General features: G+C 44.7%; 1 protein-coding gene across 1 annotated transcript; it reads right to left on the minus strand.

Annotated features, from left to right (window-relative positions):
• Positions 1-565: 565 nt before the first annotated feature.
• sesn1 (sestrin 1) lies at positions 566-7,363 on the minus strand. Its single transcript, XM_083643444.1, has 9 exons — positions 7,121-7,363; positions 6,209-6,274; positions 5,898-6,098; positions 5,568-5,750; positions 4,953-5,189; positions 4,272-4,526; positions 3,975-4,165; positions 3,678-3,822; positions 566-3,548 (listed from the first exon to the last, which is right to left on the minus strand). Exons 1-9 carry the CDS (start codon positions 7,220-7,222, stop codon positions 3,462-3,464), a joined length of 1,467 nt encoding a protein of 488 aa, XP_083499570.1. The 5' UTR covers positions 7,223-7,363; the 3' UTR covers positions 566-3,461.
• Between the last annotated feature and the right edge of the window lie 8,785 nt (positions 7,364-16,148).

Below are 16,148 nucleotides of genomic sequence, written 5' to 3' on the forward strand. Positions count from 1 at the left end.
CCTCCATCTCTGCTAAATACCCTGAGCCCAATCTAATATTTGAAAAATGTGTGTAAATAGTTACAAATGTATGTATGTGAATGTTCTCAAGTCTGGGTAATATTTCTCAAATGCACCCTCAACTAGATGCACATTTATTTGCATTCTCCCTGTTGTGTTTTGTTGTTGCTGTTTTTTCACCGTCCTACCTCAGCCTTGCCTCTCTCCCTTTGTCTTGTCAGACACATTTGTTGTTTTGAACGCACTTTCTCTATCAAGCCTTGCTGAGCCATTCCTTTATACATAGAGGGATCATTTAAGGCATGCTCTTTGCACATTGAAGTAACAGAGATGATGTCCTCTGTAAGTACATTGTTTTGAAAATATGCTTTTATGATCATCTAGTCTTGGAAGGTGGAATTGACCTCATAATGTTTGATGGTCTGTGGATTGCGTACAGTGGGTAACCAGTGCTCTGTGGAACTTGGACTCGTACATAATAAAAGCACGGTAGAAGACAATAATGTTTGAAATATTTTGCTTCTGAAAGCCTTTATTATTCCACAGATATGGGGCCAGGCAGTGCTTACAAGTTACACCAAGTAAAGTACAGCGTTTCAAAACCACATTGTTATTACATCAAAAGAAATCAGGAACGCCACTTGATGTGAAAAACCCCCTTGGCGTCCCTTCTGCTGGTCTTCACACAGTAGTGACCTTAAAACAACCAGAAGACAAGCTGGTGTAAAAAAAAAAAAAAACATTAGCCAGAGTTAATAAGTAACAAAGAATGTTTAGAATTTCTTAGGTTGATCTAAAACAGAGTTGGCTGATTGTGAGGTTGCTTGATCAGATTTGTCCTATTCATTCTTGTCAGGGAAAGACACAGAATTGTGCAGGCGGTTGTTTGGTCAGTGGGGATAGCACTGACGTTCTGCTGGTGATTGTATATACTGACACGCTTCTCTCTGGCCTTGATGGGAAACTCCCTGGATTCGGGATAGATTACCAGCCTCCAAGCTCCTCGTCAGGGTCAGGGAACCGCGGGACTTTTCCCAACAGGAAAGAGATCAAAAGGGATCCTTCAGGTTCCCCCTTCGTCTCTTTCCAAGTTCTGCTCAGGTGCAGTCGTTTTCAGGGAAACTTTGCCCCTGAACGCACCACAGACAGGGAGCATGAACTGAGTCATACAGGTCTGGAGCTTATACAGTACAGTAAACGAGACTCACGTCACGTGAAAGTCCCTGGACTAGTCGGATGGCACAAACTGAACCACTCCCCTGAGTTCAGCGTACTGTTGAGTGATATCACACTCAACTTTATTAGAACTGGGTGTGCTTTGGGACACATGATGGGACACACGGAGACAGAGTTAGAGTAACACTATGTCATTCCATGAGTCATCTGTTACATAACATGCAACATTGTAACAGTGGCTCACTAAATTGCCACAGGTTACTTGGTTTCCGATACAACAGAACAGGAACAGTGGTGATGTGTTCTGATAGTGAATCTGATTGTGCTATGACTGCTTGTTTCCTGAATATGTGTAGGCCTTTCCACATGTAAGAATACATATTTGACGAAGAAATGAAAACAAATTGTTTAGGAGAAAACTACAAATGATACACAATGATTCAATGTTTTTTTTTATTGTTTTTTTTTGCTTTCATTATCTTTTTTCATATAAAAAGTGTCAGTAACTGACATCAGTCAGAAGTTTGATAAAACCTCCACTTCCTCTCACAACCACCTCCAAATGATGTACCATTCCATTATCATCACCACCCTCCTCTTTACATCAAACAATCATTCATCTGTCCAATTGTCTAAATCCACCCTCAGAAGAATGCAGTACTTTACTGGTTTTAGTAAACAACAAAACAGCAGAGGTCCCATGCCTCTGTTCAAAATAAAAAAAAAATAAGCTGCTTTTGCACTGGTTAGGTTTCCCCTGCAGGCCAGGGGAAGAAGCACAGCTACAACCTCTTGCGTTCGACAGTCAATCGAGCGCAGTCGGCCCTGTGTGGGCCAGCCCCCCTGGGCGGCCCAGAGAGAGTCTCTGCTCAGCGAAGAGCACTTCTTATATGTTTGATAGAGAAAACAGAAGAGGTATTCATTTACTGGTAAAATTCACAATCCAAAGCTTCCAAAGTGTTAGGGTGACCAGGCGGCCGGGATGAGCGGAAGACAGGTGTGGTTAGGACAACCGGAAGCAAATCCCTCCTGGAAAACCTGGTTTCTAACGGTCTTTTCGATTAGCTTTTTTTCTTTTTTTTTCTTTTTCTTTCCATTACCAGAAACATAAAGACAACATCATTAACAAAATCATAAACAGTCACCATCACAATAACAGAGCTACAGCAGAAGCAAGAAGTCTCATTCCTTCAAAGTGCCTCGCTATTTTGACGCTTGAAATTCAAAAAGACTTTTTTTCCGGGATTTTCTGCGAAACACACGCACATCCGCGCCTCATACTCGTTACAAAACGCGGACTCAGCCACACACACACACTTACAGTCAAACTCAATAGGGCTCAGACAGTGTTCTTTTTGAGTTTCTCTTTCTCTCTCAACACCTCTCCGGTTTTCAAACACTCCTCGGATTAGCTTACATAGACATTTGAGATTGGGGGTGGGGGGGTATGGAACATGGGGCGGGAGGGGGCTAATGCAGTGGATTTCTAATGGATAGGGGGTTGGGGGGGGGGCTATGGGGTTGGGGATTTTGGGGTCAATATGACTCCATTGAATACATGAGCAGCAGCAGCAGCACATCTACTCACTGTGCTGGATAGTTCAGGCACACGTAATAACACCGCCCAAGTAATGCTTCTATCTCCAGTTACCACTAACAGCAACCACATTGACGTACAACAACATCAACAACAACATCAACTTCTCTTGATACAAAATGAAATAAAAAGATATTAAAGAAACTAAACAAATATAACAGTGACTACAGAATCAAAGTGCAGACTGGGTTTTTTTCTTTTTTTGACTGCACTGGTCTCTGGAGAATGGCTATGGGTCTTCACTCAGCCAGGAGACCATAGAGATTGGCAACCAAAGCGGTGGAATACTGAAATGTCGGCCTGGATGCCTCCTGTGTCAGTCCTCTGGCCCAGCACAAACTCCCCAGGATGGCAAGGAATTTGCTCCAGGCTGCCCTCTCTTGGTCAGATTTGGCACTGCAGGCAACAGGAGCTGAGCTTGTGTATCCACTTGTCGGGTTGAGAGATGACTTTTCTCTGACAGTTCTTTCATTCTTTCCTGCTTTCGTTTGTTCTGATCCTCTTCCAACATCCATCCGACACCAGGACAAGCATCGCCACAAACCAGAGCTTTTCACATCTCTTCCACATTTTTTGTTTTTCGTTTCCCCCCTTTGATTTTCTTTTTTTTCTTCTTTTTCCTTGAAGTGTCCCATAATGAGCAACAACAACGACAGTAAAAGACAACGATAAAAACGCCAAAAGCACTTCATGTCATGTAGCGGGTGATCGCTCTCAGAGCGTAGAGCAGTTCTGCCTGCATGCGCGCTTCCATAAGAAGCAGATTAACGTGGACCTGGGGGAGACAAGAGAGAAGATGAGAGAGACAGTTAGTACATACTGTTCATCAGTCAGCCGGTTCAAAACAGCTGCATCAAAGACACCGCAGCCGAGACCAAGCAGGAAGTGAGGAGCTCCATCTCACCTTCTCGGAGTGCTGAAACTGCCTCCAGAAACTCTCATACATTCGTTTGGTGGTCTTCTCCGGGCTACACACCATGGTCTTAATATAGATCTTAAAGCTACGGTCCAACAGCTGGTTTATCTCCCCGTAATCATAGTCGTCATACCTGAGGAACAGCAAACAGTGTTTTAATGTAATGTCTTAAACAGTGCTGACTAAGCATAACAAAATCAATTACTCATTACAAAACGAGCATGCTTCTCGGCTTAACTGCTACATTTTCAGCTAAATTATGAGTTTGAGTAGATAGTGACTGACCTAATGCCAAACATGCAGTGGATGTAGTTCCATATGGCCCTGCGCAGCATAGAGGTGTCCACGTCCTTGTGCATTGCCATGGTGTTGTAGGTCAAGTTGTAGGCCATCTGGAACTTCTCGTCCAGCATCTGACCGACATCGGGGTACAGCCGGTTGACCAGAGAGAAACCGTGGTCCTCCCAGCTGTAGTCCTGCATGGAGGAGACGAATATAAGGAGTTAATGACAACATCCAAGACTATTTAATCATACAAGCAGCGGAGGGATGGGATTTCCTTAGAGAGTGTGTGATCTCTACCTGCACTCTGAAGGTGGGCACGTGCTCCCCCCTCCGGGAGAAGTCCTTGTAGCCGTAGCTGGGGTCCTCGAAGTGGCGGGAGACGTCCCTGGAGGGAACGCACTCCTCGTCCTCGGCGGTGGCCACCAGCATGCTCTCAGTCTTCTCCCTCTCGAAGCGCGTGGCCATCTCCTCCTGGCTGGCCTCCTCCTCGTCACGACACTCCTGCAGCTGCTTCATCCTCTCCATCAGCACCTCCACCTCGCCAGACAGCTCCTGCGCAAACCACAACACATCCCGGGTTAGGCAGACGCTCGTGGGAACCGCAAATCCCAGTACTGTATCTTGACAAAACCTCCATCCACCTCAACTACAAGCAAAACCATGACCATAATCCCTCTCGACCAGAAGCAGAAGATGAGACATATTTTACTCCGCTGTAGTAACTTCTGGCTAGAATCATCCCTTCTACATGATAAGTAACATTGACATTTGTGTTCCTAGTGCCAAAAGCTATTCAATGACCAATTGTTACTTAAAAATACACATGCAATCACACGCAGGGCATATGGATTATACCGGTTGATTGGAATTTATGTAATGTCACTTTTCACAGGCTAAGAAGATAAACTTTTTTTCCACACACAAACACACACATGCACACACAGAGACATAGACACACCATGCTTAATAACTGCTCACCTGGTTGCCAAACAGATCATCATGGTGATTAACGTGCCCGTTGCCATTGGCGATGTCACAGACGCAGTACTGGCTGAGGGAGGGGGGCCTGAAGGTGTGGCCTCCGTTGCAGTGGATCTCAGGCGTGATGCCGCAGCCGAAGGTGAAGGAGGCGAGGGAGTGGTAGTGTGTGAGGAGGACCACCGCGTGAATCAGCTCCGCCAGCGACCAGCTGTGCTCCTCTGCCTTCAGCAGGTGCTGGGGGAAAAGAAGAAGACAAGAAAAATACATGTGAGTCTACTGCTACCTCTGGGCAAATAGTGACTTCAATATGTCCGACCTTTCAGGAAGCAGGAAGAGCACATCTCTACCCTTCCGATACGATTCTCTCTTTTTCCTCCTGCTCTACCCGGTCCGTTGGTCCCCTGGCTACTCCCATATATCCTCCATATTCCTACCTTCAGTTCTCCTTTCCTATACCATCGCCCTCGCCCAACCCTTCCAAGTTACACAGCTGTATCAATACTCCAGCCTCCGCCCATGATCTCAACCCGTTACATAAGGCCCTTTGCCGTGCGCGGCTGTCCGCCCTGCGGTCCGTGCCCGGTTGGCACCGCTCCACGGCAGCCCGCTCACCTCGATGTGTTGCTTGGTGAGAAGCCAAGGCCGGTGGGCCAGGATCTTGTTGAGCTCGCCCAGGTGCTGCAGCTTTTGCGGCGCTCCGTCCAGGCCGTTGAGCCACTTGGGATCGCCGCCGACCTGGAGGAAATCGTTGACGTGCAGGTTGACCAAGTAGGAGCACTGGTGTCTGGCCGCCGCCTGCACGATCACAGAGAGAGAGAGAGAGTTGAGCTTCAGTCTGCCGCTTTGAAAATCTACAGGCCTGCGTTGTTCTTGACATAAACTTGGACTGGACAGCTTAACATTTCAGCTCTGAGAATGTACAGAGGATGAATGTACTCTTACCATGATGCCTATGTAGTGTCGGTAGTGCAGCGACAGGGGGCCGTCCATCTGCAGAAGGTAGTGCTGCGTCCGGAGGAAGCTCTCCAGGTACTGCGGGTGGAAGCCCATCACCAGGGAGATGTTGTCAAGGCGACCGAGGGCTGCAAATGCATCCTCAAATATCGATTGCGTCCTGGTGTCCACTTTACTGATTTGAAGGATCTAACAGGAAGAATAGCAACAAATTAGATGTTTTCGGCATCAATTCTAGTTTAGAAAATAGGCAAAAAAAAGTTTGTATTCTCTAGTAGTGAGATAATCTGTCTTCATACCTCTTTTTCAGGGATGAATCTGCTTGGTCCATTACCTAAAGGTCTTGGGATCCTTACTCCCAAGTCCTGCGAGACAAAAAAGGAGAAAAACGAACACTTTTAAAAATCCACGGGGAAAAGGTGAGACATCTGGCACCATTTGACTGCAATCACGGTGCATCACTTCTCACTTCTGCCCTACAGCCACTTTATGACTTCGCCAGTGAGAAACCAGAGTCGCGTTGTTTCTTGACTGCAGTAAAACCTGATGCAGCGTTATTGGTTTTCAGAGACTATGGACAAATCCCAACACAAATTAGATCCAGGCTCTTACTATAGTATCGGCAACATATAACACTTTTACATTAGATGATAAAATGATTCATTCAACAAAATCACCACTCCAAATGTTCGCAATTAACCAAAATAGGCAAAGCGAGAATGTGTCTCAATAGAAGAATAAATAAGACATACCCTAATAAAACCAGTCACACTCGTCATATCATGTCCCTTTAACTTGCTTGTCGAGACATGTCCGCTAGTGGGGACTCTGACTCAATGGGGTTTTCTGCTGCCCCGCTGCGCACAATGAAGTGGACGAATGAATGAGCACGAAATGGATATTATTCTGAAACGACACTGGCTTTAAACAAAACGTGCATTTGGACATGCCACTGACAGCTCGACCTCTTTGGAATAGATAGAACAAGGACCCGAAGCCAGCGGTGACATGTTGTCCGATGACAAACAGCACAAACTCCTCAAACGGGTAAACAAGCCCGGACAAAAGACTGCACTGCAGCTGCTTTGCTCAGAGGGAAAAGGTCGCCTGAAAGCACTAAATACTGTCACATTTTCTACACGACCACAGCAAAGCCCATCTGCGCACTGCTAACAGGATCATTTCCCATTATGACCTATTCTCAGACTTACCTTTTTGCTTAGCCGTTCACAATGAGTGCATATCTTTAGCAGGTCTGTCACTGCAAAATGATTATTTTCCACGTTCTCCGTGTGTGCTACTGCGTGCCTCATATCGTGTTCTCGCTGCACTTTGATTTTTTTAACATGTAAAAAAAAAGAGATCAATGTAATGTGAATGGCTAGTCTCCTTCTCTCTTTGTTCCTTGAGGCACTGGGTAAAGTGCTGCTCAGTAGTCAGCTGTTGCAGTCCTACAGCAGAATACCGTCCTCTCTCGGCACATACATTCGGTAAATAAGCCGAGGTCTGCATGAGTGACGTGCTCGGCAGCCAATCGCCTGGTGAAAACAGCCTCCCCGCAGCCAATGGCGGCGGAGGGGGCGGAGCGAACCGTGAGGAGAGAGGGGGGTCTAAACGTGAGCACAGAGAACAATCCCCCCCCCCATACTAAGAAAACATCATCACTTCTCTCTCTCCTTTTGTTCCCTGGTGCCATTGATCATGATCGAATTTGTTATTTATGCACCACTTTATGCAAAATGTTTACAACAACAACAACAACAACAACAACATCAGATTATCACTGCCTGCTTTTCCTGTGCAATTAATGCAATCAACACATCTTCTATTCGCTCACTTACATGACTATGGAGTGGGCCGGCCCCACCTAAGTTTTCTTAGAAATAGATTTTTCTGCATTGGTAAGTGGCAGCTTACATTAATGTGTCTGCAATCTGTGTGAGGTGCATTCAGTAAAAACAACAACCTAAAGCCTGCTAGTGTGCATGCAGCAGCAAGTCCCCCTGTTGACTGTTCTGCATGGGGGTGGAAGCTGAGCCCCGGCAGCAGCAGTAAACAGCCTCAGACAGCAGGGCTGGATACCTGCAGGACCTGGCGCTCCACAACAACAGCCACTCAGTTAGTGGCTTTGCACTGCAGCCTATCAGAACACAGATAATACCATTCCTCCGCCAATCAGCTCAGGGATAAGGGCTCTTTCAAAGGCAGGAGGAAGGAGAGATAAGAAAGGCAGCTCTTATTGCTTTGTTTATGCCAGCTAGACAATAACCCACTCACTGGAACAGTGGACTCCTGCTTTATCACATTGCACTATTTGTGGTTAGAGAGTCAATGACTTTGAATGAGCCTATATCAGATGAGATGAGATGTGCTCTGTAACGTGCACTGTACATATTAGGGGGTAAACATCCACTTTAGTTCACTCATATACAGACAGGCCTGCTGGGGATTTGTTCTTCTACTTTTAAGAAATGCTAGAATTATTAGAAATTCCTGGTAAACAAACAACAGATAAACAGTTCTACTTATTTGTAGCAGCCGTGTGAGTCAAGTGAGTTTCATCTCTGGATTTCCAACAACCACATCATATTGGCTACCTAATGGCTAGCGTGTGTGTGTGTGTGTGTGTGTGTGTGTGTGTGTGTGTGTGTGTGTGTGTGTGTGTGTGTGTGTGTGTGTGTGTGTGTGTGTGTGTGTGCGTGCGTGCGCGCGCGCGCGCGCGCGCATGCGTGCGTGCGTGCGTGCGTGCGTGCGTGTACATCTGTGTCGTGTTTCACAGTGAGACTTCCAAATGACAAGTTTCCCCATTCAAAAACAGACTATTAAAGTAGTCTCTTCTTTTATGGGGAGCAAAACTATAAAATTGGTTCGAGTGGCATTAAGTCTGTGGGATACGATCGTAGCTTCAGTTAGCGCGACACGCTACACCACAAATGGTTTTGAGCCCCCAAGAGTGTGTGAGTGTACGTGAGTGCCTGCATGGCTGCACGGTGAAAGGACACCCAATAAAAATCTGACAAACAAGTTCAATTTGGTTATGATGAGGCGAGGAGGTGGTGAGCGGAGGCCAGGAATTCAGCCAGCCAAGGCAAGACAAGGCGACCCCTCCCTCCGCTCCCACCCCCCGCTGCACTCTGATCAAGAGCCTGCCTGTCAGTTTGGCAAGCGTCTGCAAGTCCCCCTGCGCTGATAGCTAGATAGCACAGTATTCAGCAGGTTCATTGTGTGGGCCCCCCCCCCCCCCCCCCCCTCCACACCCCACCCTCTCCTGATGCCACAGGCTGGGGGTGCAGGGGGGGAACAGCAGTAAACATGCCCCTGGTCGGGGGTTGGAGTCAGCACTCTGCTGGGTGGGTGCAGCAGGGCTGCGGGGAGCTCCATGGCTCAGCAGAGTTGCAGAAGAGGCTGGTCAGCGTTAGGGGCTTACGACACACCAAACCTTTTCACAGAAAAGCGCTTAGGCTCGGGGGTCCGGCCCCTATTGTCAGAGTGCACACACGGGCTACTCTGTGGGGCTTTACTGTACCCACATCGGGGGCAGGGTGTGTGTGTGTGTGTTTCAGTGATTCAGTCATTTCGCCTATGCTCTTAACCAGAGCAACAGTTGAAAAGTTGACTTTGTCGTATTTGGGACTGTTCAGGTTCACACTGCCCAATTAAGTGAGAAAAGGCTTGTAAACAATAGTCACAAGGACTCAAAAGTATCAGTAATTGCACAGAGTTTTGGTAACCTGTCCCTAACTGGTGAGTGGCACATGGTGGTTCGATTCCCGGCTCCTCCAGTCTGCATGTCGAAGTGTCCTTGGGCAAGACACTGAACCCCAAATTGCTCCCGTTGGTGTGCCAGCACCCTGCATGGTAACCTGCCGCCATCGGTGTGTGAATGGGTGAATGTACCTACTGACTGTAAAACGCTTTGGATAAAAGCGCTATATAAATGCAGGCCATTTACCATTTACCATGTCAACATCCGTCTCCTTCTACATATAAAAACTTGCATTTGGGGTCCTTTCCTGTAGTTGGTACAATTAAGTTAACTTGCCTAATGAAGCACACCACTGTTCACTTGGAAGAGGAGTGAGGCCCAGTTTGGTGCATTTCTTTGTGCACCTGAGTTTGAATCGCATCCATAACCGAACTAAAAGTGTAAACACTTCAAACACATGTGAACGCGCAACATCCGTAACCGAGCTAAAGGTGTAAACACTAACGCGCAACATCCATAACCGAGCTAAAGGTGTAGACACTCCAAACACGTGTGAACGCGCAACATCCGTAACCGAGCTAAAGGTGCAAACACTCCAAACACGTGTGAACGCACAACATCCGTAACCGAGCTAAAGGTGCAAACACTCCAAACACGTGTGAACGCACAACATCCATAACCGAGCTAAAGGTGTAAACACTCCAAACACGTGTGAACGCACAACATCCGTAACCGAGCTAAAGGTGTAAACACTCCAAACACGTGTGAACACACCACATCCATAACCAAGCTAAAGGTGTAAACACTCCAAACACGTGTGAACACACCACATCCATAACCGAGCTAAAGGTGTAAACACTCCAAACACGTGTGAACACACAACATCCATAACCGAGCTAAAGGTGTAAACACTCCAAACACGTGTGAACGCACAACATCCGTAACCGAGCTAAAGGTGTAAACACTCCAAACACGTGTGTACGCACAACATCCATAACCGAACTAAAAGTGTAAACACTCCAAACACGTGTGAACACACCACATCCATAACCGAGCTAAAGGTGTAAACAATCCAAACACGTGTGAACGCACAACATCCGTAACCGAACTAAAGGTGTAAACACTCCAAACACGCGTGAACGCACCACATCCATAACCGAGCTAAAGGTGTAAACACTCCAAACACGTGTGAACGCACCACATTGAGAGAGGAAGTACTTCTGGTAGTCATTTGTGCATGAATGATATCACTGGTCCACAACTTAACTCAAATCAACTACGCAATAACTGTCAAACTAAACGAATGTGTGCAAAACTGTTTACAGTTTTCGGATATGTGTGAGGTCAGGACATGTGCAAAATATATCAGCATTGTTTTTCGCTGAAGTTGTCCTAATATCGTATCGGGGGAACTCTGGTGATTCTCACCCCTGAAACAGGGTGGCATGGCCTTGTGGTTAGTGAGCCAAAAGGCCACCGGTTCATTCCCTGCAACAGCTGATGTGTCCACCACCAATCATGTGTCTTGTTGAAGTTTCTTTAGAACTCCGAGTCCTACTTCCTCTCTCATTGTGGCGCGTTCACATGTGTTTAGAGTGTTTACACCGGGGGTGTCAAAAACATATGCATAATGTTTTTTCCTGAAGTCTCGATACAATATTATTGCAATTTTAAAAATATTCTCATTCTTATTAGTAGATTGATATGCATTACCTTTTTTCATCTGCAAATTATGTCCCTAATGGACTGTTTTATCTAATGAGATAAAGTTTCCAGTCTGTTCATCTCACTTCAATCATTTTTATTGCAGCAAAATGGGATTGTCAAGCAGACTGACTGACAAACACTGTCATAAAAACCTGTCATAAATGTTGCATGCACTTGACAATTGAATTTATATAATAAAGGATCGCGATACTTGGCATTCGTGCGATTCTCAATATTGACAGACAAAATATTGCAATACTACGCTGTATCGATCCCCCCCAACACACACACACAAACACACACACACACACACACACACACACACACACACACACACACACACACACACACACGGGTGGTGGCGTGGCTGGACTAAGGAGGTTATAACAACATTGGAAACAACAGGAATCATCATAGATGTGTTTTAACAGTATGCAGATCATTAGATAGTGATCTCCTGGAGGAAATGGTCTTGTCTTACAGTAATGGCAATAAATAATAAATATATTCCCATCAAGCAAAACAGCTGAGAAAATTGTCCAAATTAAACTTTTCTATATTGCCACAGTGGCTTTCATGGCCAAGAATAAGCTGTTTTGTGCTCATACTTTGCTTGTCATAAGCTGCTTCCATCCAGCTGAACTTTAACAACAGTTCTGAAATGTTGCAAAAAAAAGATCCTTGTTAGGTGCCTTTTGATAAGCAAGGCTGAAGTAAATAAAATGGCTTGTTTAATATAGACTGCAGCGATGTCAAAGCACAAGTGTCTTTCAAGAACTGAACAGTAAGTCATTATTGTTCTTTGCTGTCAGCTTATTATTTAACAATAATTAATTGATATTCTACAGATAGCTTTTGGCTGCAAAAGTTTCGGTGCCATTATTTATTTGACAAATGGAGCTCTATAACTATTTATTGCATAATTTCTTCATCAACAAAAAACTTTTACTTTTAGCCTCAAGCTAAAACCTTTCGTGATAATGAGGACATTTTATTGAAATCTGACATTTCCATCCAACCTTAAAACCTTTAAACCCCTTTAAACCTTAAAAATAGTTAAAGACGCCCTAAAGTCAAAAATCAGTTTTTCTTCTTGTTCCTTCAGTTGGATGTTTGAGCCAGAGTTTGACACTAGAAAGCTCACTGAAAAGGTGATTTTCAATGAGCATCATTTGTAAATGGAAATAGTAAATGGTAAATGGACTGCATTTATATAGCGCTTTTATCCAAAGCGCTTTACAATGTGCCTACATTCACCCATTCACACACCGAGGGCGGCCAGCTGCCACACAGGGTGCTGGCACAGCCATCGGGAGCAATTTGGGGTTCAGTGTCTTGCCCAAGGACACTTCGACATGTGGCCTGGAGGAGCCGGGGATCGAACCACCAACCTTCCGATTGGTGGACGACCTGCTCTACCTCCTGAGCCACAGCCGCCCCGTGACATCACAAATACTGGAGCCAATCCCTGTCCAGTATTCAGCAGTTAAAGCCTTTGTTTCTATGCTGTGATTGGCTTGTTACCTTGATTGGTTGCTTTGGAATTTTTAATGAGGCAGAAGGTGGGGAAGTTATATTAAGGATTTTAACAATACTGTCATACTGTCTGCTTTTACTTAACTTATTTTCAACTTGATCATGCACTGTATCATGTATTACTGTACTATTTTATGATGTCTTCTTTAACTGTAAAGTGTTTCGGGACCATGTCTCATGGTGATTTTACACTATAAATAAAACTGAATTGAATTGAATTGAACAAGATAATTCAGAACCTTGATGGTCTTTGCAACCCTGTAATTTTTGTTGTTGTTGTTTTTTGTTTGTTTGTTTTTAATTGTCGCTGTCGCTGTCATTGTTGTTTTTGTTTTTGTTGCTGTTGTTGGTTTTCTATCTTCCTCTCTCTCTAGTATACCTACCTCTACTATTTCATGTGTAACTGAGAGAGCCTGCTAACTACACTTCAGTATTAGTTTGTTTTTGTCGTGGTGGCTTTGTTTGTCTGTTTATTTTTGGAAACCCAAAGCTTGTGAAGATATCAAACCTGATGGGTGGGAGGGGGTGGGGGGTCAAGGGGTAGTCTCTTAAAACAGACTGTCTCATCTACATCCGGCGAATGCAGCTATATACAGTCTGTACGTTACACCCCCAGAACATGCACAAGGAAGTTGGGAAAAAAACCTTCAGACAGGAAAGAAGTTCGACAGAATCCGACCAATCACGACACGTGGGTCCACGAAAAATGCGGCATATTGGATTCTGATTGGACTAATGAGCGGAAGACCCGCCTTTCTACTTCCCATTCCGGTTGGTGCATGATTCTCCCCTACGAAGTACAGACGGTATGGCGGAAGCATTTGAAAATTGCGGAAGCCAACTCGTCTGTTCTAAGAGACTAGTCAAGGGGGGGAGAAAATGAGACAAATGTTATGTTGTTGTTACCTGTATATTGTCTGACTATACTCTAATAAAAACATTATTGTAAAAAACAACAACAACAACAACAACAACAACAACAACAACAACAACAACAACAACAACAACAAAAACAAGATAATTTAAAAGAATTTGTGGGAAAAACTATCAGACACAAATTATTATTCAAAGCAGAGTATTTTATATACAGCTTAAAATATGACTTTAGGGGGTCTTTAATGCACAGCGTCTGAAATACAGTACTGTATGTTCCTATTAGCACCAGTGTTGATACAGTAGTTTGACATTTGCAGATCATTAATTCAAGTCGGGGCCCGGGGGGGACAGTCAATCAGCCATCAAGACACACTGGCCACTCCCAGCTGTAGGGCGATGATCTGACACATGTTAGATCATATCCCATTGTTCAAATGAAGTGTGAAATACTTGTCTCAGATTAGAGTGAAACAATGTAAGGTGTGGACAGTTCAGTAAGACGAGTGACCTTTGCAACTGAGGAATGCAAGATTTGAGATGCGTAAAACAGTAACAGTGTCTCAGAAAATGATATGACGCAAATTGGATTTTATTATCTGTAAACTGCTCCTGGGAGGCGGCTGATAAATATTAGTAATTCGCCAACGTCCTTTAAGTGTCACATCAACATACTGTAAGCGCCATAGCAGGCTAACTGTGATAGCATTTTAATACAGGGATATGAAAGCAAGGTACACTATCACGCCACAATTTTCTTTATTTTTACTATTTTTCCGCAGCTTAGTATGAAATAACACAAATGGAATCCTGCAGTGACTAAAAAAGTGTTAAACAAATCAAAACTATCGTGTATTTTACATTCTATAAAGTAGCCGCCCTTTGCCTTGATGGAAAGTTAAAGGCTTTGGAAAGAAATTCACAAATAGGCATCAACTTGCATTATATTTGTCTAAGAAACTAATTTCAACCATTTAAGAAGAAGAAGAAGCCTTTTGATCAAAATGTCTTTAAGAGAATGAAAAACATACATTCAAACAGACGTGTCCACATTTGTGACTGGTATTGTAAGTCATATTGGACAGTGGACTTTGAATCTGGTATACGTACAGTATACGTACTGTATACGTACTGTATATATAGCTGCTTCTTGGAGGTCTACTGTCCCATCTAGAATTACTTCACTAAACTTTTTACAAGCAATACACGCCGCCTTGCTTGTAAAAAGCAAAGAAAAGAGGCAGCCACTTTCTCAAAAGCTCACAAAGGCAGTTGTTTTTCCTTTATAAGCGTGCAGCTGAATTGTCAACAGGCTTGAACTAATAAAGGGGTGGATAAAAGTTAATGAGATTAAAGAAACACAGAGAGGAAGTGGAGCTGAAGCCGAGCACATGTGCGTCGCAGCAGTGCTGCTGCCTGGCTGCTGGGTTTTTCTCATGCAGAGACGGAGAGCGGAACCACAGAAACGCTGGGGATGTTCAACAAGTGGCACAAGTCCACACGAGCGCTTCAAACTCCACCTATCGCCGCACAGAGGAGAGGAAGCAGAAAACTCTCGCACAATGACATAAGCCTAGCAACAGGCTTCCACCAATCACAGGGCAGAACAACAGTTACAGGAACCAATCTTCTCCGCTCTCGCTCTCTCCCTCTCTAGTTTCTCTGAAGGAGAAAAAAACTTCTACCAACAAAAAAAAAGAAAGTTCTGCCAGAGCATGAAGTTGAGTGAGCAGCCCTATCTGCTCTATCTCATAGAAAGTCATTTGTTTTCTCACATGTTGGACCAGCTGCAGTTTTTAGCAGTTATTTGCATGAGTGTCTCTGTGTCTCTCAGAGAGAGGCACGATAAATATCTCCAAACTTTACAGCAAACACAACATCACATGCTTCGGCTCAGCCCACAGCCTCACAGCAACAACAACTCTCTTCTCTGAAAAACAACTGGCAACTTTTCCCCATGTTGACAGATCACTCTTTTACCTTTGTTCCCAAACACGTGCGTCAGGTTTATGTCAACTGTAGTTTTAAAGTGTAGGACTACATCAATAGATTTAAATACTATACATCTATAGATGTAAGGATAGTCTGTTAGACTTGTTCACAGGCAAGGAGTGAAAACTGCAGACTAAGAGCGTACCCCCCTCCCCCCCACTCTTCAAACACTGCTCTAGGTTCAAGCCTGTTCATCGATCACTAAGCATTTAACAGAGCACATTGGAGAGTTAACCCTTACCTGTCCGACACATCACAAACCTCACTATTTCCCTCATCTTATTTGATCTTTTTTTCAGATTTTTCTCCCATTTTCTTCCCAATTGTACTTGGCCAATTCCCCCTGCTGTCCCGATCGTGGCTCCACCCCCTCCGCCGATCTGGGGAGAGTTGTAGACTAGCACATGCTCCCTCTGATACATGTG

The sequence above is a fragment of the Poromitra crassiceps genome (assembly GCF_964638095.1).
Source record: "Poromitra crassiceps genome assembly, chromosome: 9".
NCBI lineage: Eukaryota > Metazoa > Chordata > Actinopteri > Beryciformes > Melamphaidae > Poromitra > Poromitra crassiceps.

What these genes read in the sequence shown, in the direction of transcription:
- sesn1 (XM_083643444.1), bottom strand. Translation starts at nt 7,222, where the DNA reads ATGAGGCACGCAGTAGCACACACGGAGAACGTGGAAAATAATCATTTT. An exon ending in TCACCAAGCAACACATCGAG is followed by an intron (nt 5,190 to 5,567) that starts GTGAGCGGGCTG and finishes CTTTTCCCCCAG; the next exon opens with CACCTGCTGAAGGCAGAGGA. An exon ending in ATGATCTGTTTGGCAACCAG is followed by an intron (nt 4,527 to 4,952) that starts GTGAGCAGTTAT and finishes TGGTTTGCGCAG; the next exon opens with GAGCTGTCTGGCGAGGTGGA.